Here is an 8,899-nt window from a genome sequence, read left to right on the forward strand (position 1 = left end):
ATTACAAAGACACAGTCAGGTTACGAATATAGTACACCAAGCTCTGGCTCTAAAATACAATTTAATATCGAACAAGATATATATACTAAAATTGCATTATAAATATACTGTAATAAGCAATACTTACAGATAAAACACTACAATAGACGGAACATAACAATAGACAATAAGACACAAAAAGCAGCTTTTTAAATGACATTGTCATACCTAATACAAGCAATCAGCAAAGCACCATAAATGACAAACTTACTAAATACAAGGAACTAAGAGAAGAACTGACACATGTTATGTGGCACTTGCAAAAAGTTACATGATCCTAATAATTCTTACTACAAATGGCATTATACCTAAATAAATGAATGTCTTTAAAATTTCTCATTCTTCCAAATTTTCATTATAATAAAATATGCAGAAGCTCGAGATACTGAGCATATGCCGAATTGTGCCCAAATTCGTTGAAACGGAAAAGGAACAGGAATTCCTTTAAAACTAACAAATAACAATAATAATAATAAGTTTAATCATTTATTTCTGACATTCTAACGTACAAAGTTAAGAATATCCTAGTAAGTTATAAAAAACCTGTAACATTCGCCTCGCACTCTCACTAACATTAAATTATAATCAAGAACTTTAAGCATTATCAGTTTAATCTGGTTAGTTTTTTGTGCTAAAGTTTGGCAGGCGAGCGAATCGGCCACCTCGGATCGGATACCAAGTGGTCACCGAGACGAGAAGCATTGGTCGAGATCAATAAAAACAATCATATATGATACAAAGATAGGTATTATGATTCGTAGAAAAAATTTAGTTTTGAATGTCGGTGAAGTTCGTTTTGTTCTCGGAACTTTGGAAGTAAAAATAAACTGGATATAAGCAGTGTATGTAATGGAATTATATTTTAAATAAATATAATTTTATTTATCGAGATGTCATTATGGTGGATAATGTTGTAAATTTATTACGAAATCACACGAGATATATTACTCTAAGGTTTATTTATGTAGGAACCAAAGCCAATAGTTCCAACTATATCAACAGACTGGATTTAAAAGTTATGATCAGGTTAGATTATTTCATAATTATTCACAAACATAAAGTATTTAAAAAATCACGGTAAACAGGGAAAAGATTATAACACAAAATTAATAAAAAATAAACAATAAGTCTAATACATTCAAGTAATATAAAACAAATATAAACGAAAACCCTACATTTAAAATAAGAATATTAAAAAAAAAAATGTTATTAATTGTTCAAGGATTTTTGCTCAAGTGCAAGTATATAAAAGAGTCGTACTACGAACAGAATAGTATATTGAAACAAACTTCAATCGATAAAGGTAAGCTTGTTGGCTAATTTATTTATAATAAAATTCTTAGAAATATTATATTATTTTTATACATACATGGTGTTTTTAAAAATGTTTTAACAATCTATAACATAACATAAACATAACATAATCAGCCTGTAAATTTCCCACTGCTGGGCTAAGGCCTCCTCTCCTGTTGAGGAGAAGGTATGGAGCACATTCCACCACGCTGCTCCAATGCGGGTTGGTGGAATACACATGTGGCAGAATTTCGTTGAAATTAGACACATGCAGGTTTCCTCACGATGTTTTCCTTCACCGCCGAGCACGAGATGAATTATAAACACAAATTAAGCACATGAAAATTCAGTGGTGCCTGCCTGGGTTTGAACTCGAAATCATCGGTTAAGATGCACGCGTTCTAACCACTGGGCCATCTCGGCCTGTCTGAACAATCTATATCGAATAATTATTACTAATAAAATTGATGAAAAATATATTATTCAAATATAGTTTTACTAGTACTTTTGAATCTTCAAGTGTTACTACAGGTTCGGATTATATTATATTTTTTTTTTTGTTTTTAACGAATGTTTTCGGAAGATATTCACATAATTTATATTGTGTGCAGTGCAATAAACTCTTGCGTGATAGTTTCTGAATTAGTACCACCATTAATAAGTGACTCGTTAATTGTATCGCATATTTTGTCTTAGACATATTAATATTTGTATAACTGTCGTTGATACTTACGTGAAAGTTTTTGGAGTAGTACCATCACGGTGTAGCAGGTAGGCGTGAACCGTGCGTCGTAAGAAATAATTTTTCAGCAAATAATTGTTGTTAACTTCCTAGAAATATTCTAAAATACGTTCTAAAATAGCACGTGATTCGTATTGGATATTTTCTACAAAATTTGTAATACACGTACAAACACGTACGCAACACACACACGACATAATTTGTAAAAAACAATTAATTCATAATTTTATATAAAAAATATATATTATTTAAAAAAAAAAAAGTTACTTTAGATAGCTTTTAAATATAAAAATTAAAATTTAGTTTGTAATGGACAAAATAATTATATATATTAATTATTATTTATTTCAATAAAGTTGACGGTTAGAAAATTGTTAATGATGTTCATAAACAACAGTTTCTAACGAATGGGTACAAGAACAATGCGTTTCATTCATTATTTAATTTTTGGCTGCCATTTTCTTCTCGTGATCGCAGATCCCGAGGTCTTCACTTCAAGGCCCAGGTTGGGCCGATGAAATATAATACAGCCTAGAAATCTGTCAGGATGAATTTATTATTATTTAATAATGTAAGATATTTCATAATCATCTCTTACCACAGAACTCAAGATGAAACTCATCCTTGTACTCGCATTCGTGGCGGTGGTCGCAGCACGGCCCGATGACGACTACAGCCGCTATGAGAACTTCGATGTTACTGAATTGACTGAGAATAATCGTCTACTGAAGGCATACACGGAATGTTTCCTGGGAACTGGAAAGTGTACGCCTGAAGGAAGCGACTTCAAAAGTAAGTTGACATTTTTTTTATGAATACAAATTTAATTTTGTGGGCTTATAATAATATGTAGAATAACCAGAATATTTATATCTATGAGAGATATAGATAGGGCACAAGCGTGACCCCGCAAGTAATTTTATCACTCGCTCTCATATTCCAGTGGAAGGCATTTTACCCGACCTGAAATTGTTTAGGCACAGGAATAATAAATTTGCGTGATTTTCAAGGTATAATAAGTATAATGCTGCCAACTATTTTTAGAGCAGAATCTTCAGCCTAATAGTCTAGATACTAGACACAAGGCAGTTTAAGTCATCAGTATTTTCTTTATAACTTTATGCATAAACGACAATTTTAAAATAAGTCAAAACAGAATGACTACCCTCTCATGCGTTGTCTTTTAATATTTAGAATGGATCCCTCAATCCGTGCAAGACAACTGCAGCAAGTGCTCTGAAAAACAAAAGACCCTCGTAGCCAAGGTGATCATTGCTACTAAGGAAAAATTAGCTGAACAGTGGGAGAAACTAAACAAATTACACAACCCTGAGGGCAAATTCGACAAAACTCTTAGTGAATTCCTAGAGAAATACGGACATTGATGTACATGATACTATGTTACATAACTATTATACATGTACATAGTTAATTAATTGTTTAATCAATATAAATATAACGAATATACAAATATTTATATTATTTTTTTTAACACCTAAAATAAATCCCACTCATATTACGACAAGCGCTTAGTCAGTTTATTTTAGTTTTTCCATATTGTTTTGACGCTGACTGACTTTGACTGATTTTTCGCTGACTTTAAACAAATAATATATTAATTGTAGAGAGGTAATTTGAACATATATTTGAAGTGTGTATGTTCAATTTGGATTAACTGTTTATTTTTAATTACCCAGTAATTTTAATATTTTACAAATGTTGTGCACATTCACTGGGTATTTTAAAACATACCATCGACATCAATATTAATATTCATGTGTTTAATTTGTGATTATAATCGTGTGCTCGACGATAAAGAAAAACATCGTTTCTTTATCTGTCATTCTATTAAGAATTCCAAATTCAAATTAAATTCATAATATACCTGTGATACTTCTTGTAAATATTTCACTGGTTAAATTGCCGCCGCGCCGTTTTTCGTATCGCTGTGTGTGCGACTATGAAAATATCGAAATTTCACATTCGAATACGAGTGTTGACATGGCATTAATGCAGAACAAACGGAACTCAATATCATCAAAGTGTATTTATATTTTTATATAAATACACTTTGATGATATGCGAATATGCTATATTTAATTGTATATGATAGCTTCAATTATACAAAGGAAAATACTTGTTAGCTAAGGAAATACTTATGATAGCAGTGAAAAAAACAAATATTACAGTCTTCCTATAAAAGTACGATACATAGTTTTGATATAATAACATACGACGGAATGACGATATACATTTACAACACACAGGTCGTCTCCAAGTACTACTTTGACGTATCCTGTATCCTCTGAAACCACGTTCTTCAGATCTTCGAGGTTTTCCTAATACTGTACCACTTGGTTGTATCTACTATCACGGTTCTTCACAGTATTTTTTAAAACCATTCGTCCATCTAGGAGTATCCTGTACCATTTTTCCTGAGTCGTGCTCTCCATTGGAACCTACCTTTCACTTTGGTTATCTTTTTTTTTTTACCTGGCAGCGTCAATGACTTGAATTGCTATGCTATGAAATATGTTGATTTCCTCAATATATCAACATCAGAACATTAAAAATAAATTAAAAGAGTCATTAATTAAATATAATGCGACATAAATAATGTGTACCAAATATATATACTACATACGTAGGCGCAAAACATACGTCATATATATATACAATTTCGTTTCCTATCAAGTGACCTGTTGATAATTGTAAATAAATTGTTACCGCCGCTAAATTCAGGAAACTCTTCAGGATCTTAAGGCTTCATCTACGATTAGTGCTCTAGTCGCTACCACTGGTGAGTCGTTGTGAGGAGTCTTAAATTTTTGGAAATTGGTTATTTTCGTCTCGCATTCGACATTTTCGACGAAGCCGCTGTTTGAAATGTAGGTCATCAGATACATTTGTTATTCTACTGAGATGTAGATTTCATTACATATCAAATCAATGATTTCCATGTTAAAAAATTCGTAAATAAAGTATGATTGTTTAAATAAAAAACAAAAACAATTAAAATAAAATCCAACTAAATTCTTAAATGTAAGTACAAAGTTTTTTTTAATATATATAGTATAGGTAAGTCGAATGGATAAGATGCTCAATAAGAAATATTAAACTTTCTTTAAAACGCCGGCAAGTCACTCGTCTACTACTACTACTACCAAAATTATGAAAGATATTTTTAAATGAAAATTTTAATGTCAAATAGTATACATTAGTTCAGTTGGAATCGGTGTTTGTAGATAAAAATTTACTTTAATTTTGTTTACGAAAAATTTTCACGATCCACAACTAAAACATTGTTATTTGAAAATTGTAATTTGTTTAATAAAATGTTATTGCAACTAACTGTGAGCATTGTACTTATTACATCTAAAATTAATTCTTTGTTAAATCGTAACAATTTAGTTAATAACAATCCTTCAGAGCTCTTTAAAACGCCCGTGCTTACAAGGCTTCATGAGACGACTTAGACTAAAGACAGCAAAAAAAGTCAAATTATATGATTAATTTTTTTTTTAAATGATTTATATTAACGTGGAGGACCATTGTAAATGGGTCTCTAAATATTCAACTAACGATAAGATTGTCTTAATATATACACTGAAAAAAAAAAAAACAAAATAAAGTATAACTATTAAAATTGTTTTTTAGTACATTTGTATCGTCAAGCGTAACAACTTGTTTATAATGTGTATTCTACCGAAAACAGTAAGCAGGAAACGCAGAAGAGGCTCTTGTTTTCTATGATGACCCTGTATGAACGTTTGCAGGTGTGGCCTATATCCTGTATTTAATCCTGAATTTAGACACATGCAGGTTTCCTCACAATGTTTCCCTTCATCGCCGAGCACGAGATGAATTATAAACACAAATTAAGCACATAAAATTCAGTGGTGCTTGTCAGGGTTTGAACCCGAAATCATCGGTTAAAATGCACGCGGTCTAACCACTAGGCCATCTCGGCTCACTATTAAATATATGACATAATACCAAATTAACACTAATTTAATTTATATGTTTTTCTATATGAATAAAAACACTAATAAGTTTTTATTATTTAATTTAATTATGTATGAAAACCAACACTAATGATTTAAATATATGTTAAATACGATTCACGGTGTCTTATCTAAATTTTAGTATATAAAGGAGTCGTAATAAAAATTTGTTTAAAAGCGTGTTTGTGGCTTGTGAGACAAACTAATGAATAAGGGACTGCCTGTTGGGGAACATACTTCAAAACATAAAGGTAACTAATCCTGTGCCTAACTTATAAAGCTAGACTCAGTCCTTCGAACCCCAGAATCCAAACACGGGTCCGGCCAAAAAGATATCAGCTGGGGGCTCGATAGTACTCTCGCCAAGTCTCGGACAGACGTAGATTTGTTTTTTGATACTTAATTATGCTTCTAAATTTATATAATACGAAAACAAATAGTTTTTAACTATCGCCAGTCAAAGGTCTTCAAAGTGAATTCAGTCAAGGTGTAACCTATATGGGAATGAAAATTATCCGAATTATTAAAAAAACAGTTTCAATTTTTTTCCCTTTGGAAAATTAGTGTCTTTAGAAATAAATGTATCATTGTATATTAAACTGAAATTTCGTACAAATATATATAAATAAATAAAATAAATTAATAAATAAATATTGGACAACATCAAATACATTACTCTGATCCCAATGTAAGTAGATAAAGCACTTGAGTTATGAAAAATCAGAAGTAACGACGGTACCACAAACACCCAGACCCAAGACAACCTAGAAAACTAATGAACTTTTTCTACATCGACTCGGCCGGAAATCGAATCCGAGACCTCGGAGTGGAGTACCCATGAAAACCGGTGTACACACTACTCGACCACGCAGGTCGTCAATGAACAATATAATCATAAAAAATGCATAAAAGTAACTACAACTAAAAAAATATTTAACAAAAACAAAACTTAACAAAACAAAAGATAAAATTTTGATTTTATATTACAATATGAGATATAAAATCAAATCAATAAAAAATATAAAAAAAAAAACAAAGAATTATGAAATCCTCAGAAAGAAGCCTTTTTTTTTAGATTTGAAATTAATTGTAGCTTTGAATAATAATAATGACCTTCGACGTATGATAGACCAACCCAACCAGAACAGCCGAGTAGTCGAAATAATAAAAATATAATAAGCGATGCATATTTGAGCTACAAACTTATATATTTAACTAAATTAATTACTTTAATTTTATAAATTGTGCGCTAGTAAATAAAAAAAAGAGGTTCAGATAGATTAATTGTTAACAATTTTGTAAATACGAACAAGGAAAACATATTGTTTGTCTTTATAATCGTACTCATTTTTGTTTGATATGGTAAACAAAATAACTGACTCGGTTTTACGTGAGATTTCTATTTCCAGTGGAAGTTCTGCGATCTTTTACATTTGTTGTTGCGTGTTATATTTTTCTAAAAAAAAAGAGAAAAGGCTGTGTTTTTAGGAATAGCATTGGATTCCAAACTTTAGTGGAGTTTATTCATTCATTTATCGTCCCTGACAGGAAGACTCAGCTCCGCAGCATACGCGGTCAGAGAAGTTAGACCACTAACTGACATTGATACCGCTCGTCTAGTATATTTTGCTTATTTTCACAGTATTATGTCATATGGCATATTACTTTTAGGTAACGCTGCTTTATAATCTTGGGAGCTAGAGACTCTCTTCGGGATGTTTTTAACAAAGTAGGAATACTCACTGTTGCGTCAAAGTATATTTACAACATTATGTATATTCACAGTAGCATTGATCACTTTGATAAAATCAGTGATAATAATCATTGTATGTGCACAAGAAGTAAGGATAAGCTTGTAACGCCAAGTTTCCGACTCCGCAAAGTCAATAAATCATTCTTGGGGCAAGGTATCCGTTTCTACAATAAAATTCCGCAGACATTGTTAACTTTACCGTTTCATAAAGAAGGCATATTATTCATTACAAGATTATACAGATGATAAAAAGGCGTGGAGTTAAAACTTGTTGACTTCCAGGCAGGATATATTACATACATACATGTGGGAGATAATAATTTTTAATCAAATAGAGTTGTAGAATGTTAGAATTGTAACTTAGCTACTGAACTGTTTATGAATCTAAATTGAATTTTAAATTTGTATTAAGTAAGTAAGTTAAGTAAATAAGTAAATTTTTTTACATTGGTTATTATTTTAAATCAATCTTGTGGAAATTTTAAAGGGCGACTTTTAGTACGAATTCGGTCATGTTCAAATACGAATGTCCACCAGCGTCCTTTCTGATCATTTTATTTCGGTTGCTATGAAATAAATTCCTAGTTTTTATACATTTTCGGAAAGTTAATTAAACGATTATGTTTTTAAAATAATATGCAGAACAAGTTTCATAATGTTTTTTTTTGATTTTCAGGCATATTTGAGGGAAAAAATAAAAAAAATATTGAAATAATATCGTTTTCCGTCTCGCATTTTTAAATTTGGACCGATAATTATTGTTAAAATATTGAAAAATATCCAGTGTTTAATCGTTTTTATAAATCAGAAGAAAAAAGTAGATTTTAATCGAAACTTTTTTTTTAATAAATTTTTGAAATTCCAATTTTGACTTATTTCGAAAAAATCTAAAATACGTGATAACTCAAAAATCGTTCACTTTTGCATTATACATATGGGGGTTCAAATTATCGCAAATAGTCACCCCTATCACCTCCTAACAGGAATACGTCGAATTACCAATAACCCTGTATATACAGATAATTAATTTCCTTACAAATGAAGATCTTACCGCAAATACAAATAAAA

General features: G+C 30.7%; 1 protein-coding gene across 1 annotated transcript; it reads left to right on the forward strand.

The window, feature by feature from the left end:
• Positions 1-1,291: 1,291 nt before the first annotated feature.
• Positions 1,292-3,485, forward strand: LOC113399845 (allergen Tha p 1-like). The gene is made up of 3 exons (XM_064217766.1): positions 1,292-1,342; positions 2,678-2,866; positions 3,269-3,485. Exons 2-3 carry the CDS (start codon positions 2,686-2,688, stop codon positions 3,457-3,459), a joined length of 372 nt encoding a protein of 123 aa, XP_064073836.1. The 5' UTR covers positions 1,292-1,342; positions 2,678-2,685; the 3' UTR covers positions 3,460-3,485.
• Positions 3,486-8,899: the final 5,414 nt, after the last annotated feature.

This window comes from Vanessa tameamea, chromosome 18 (genome assembly GCF_037043105.1).
Source record: "Vanessa tameamea isolate UH-Manoa-2023 chromosome 18, ilVanTame1 primary haplotype, whole genome shotgun sequence".
In the NCBI taxonomy this organism is placed as follows: Eukaryota; Metazoa; Arthropoda; class Insecta; order Lepidoptera; family Nymphalidae; genus Vanessa; species Vanessa tameamea.

What these genes read in the sequence shown, in the direction of transcription:
- LOC113399845 (XM_064217766.1), top strand. Translation starts at nt 2,686, where the DNA reads ATGAAACTCATCCTTGTACTCGCATTCGTGGCGGTGGTCGCAGCACGG. An exon ending in TGAAGGAAGCGACTTCAAAA is followed by an intron (nt 2,867 to 3,268) that starts GTAAGTTGACAT and finishes TTTAATATTTAG; the next exon opens with AATGGATCCCTCAATCCGTG.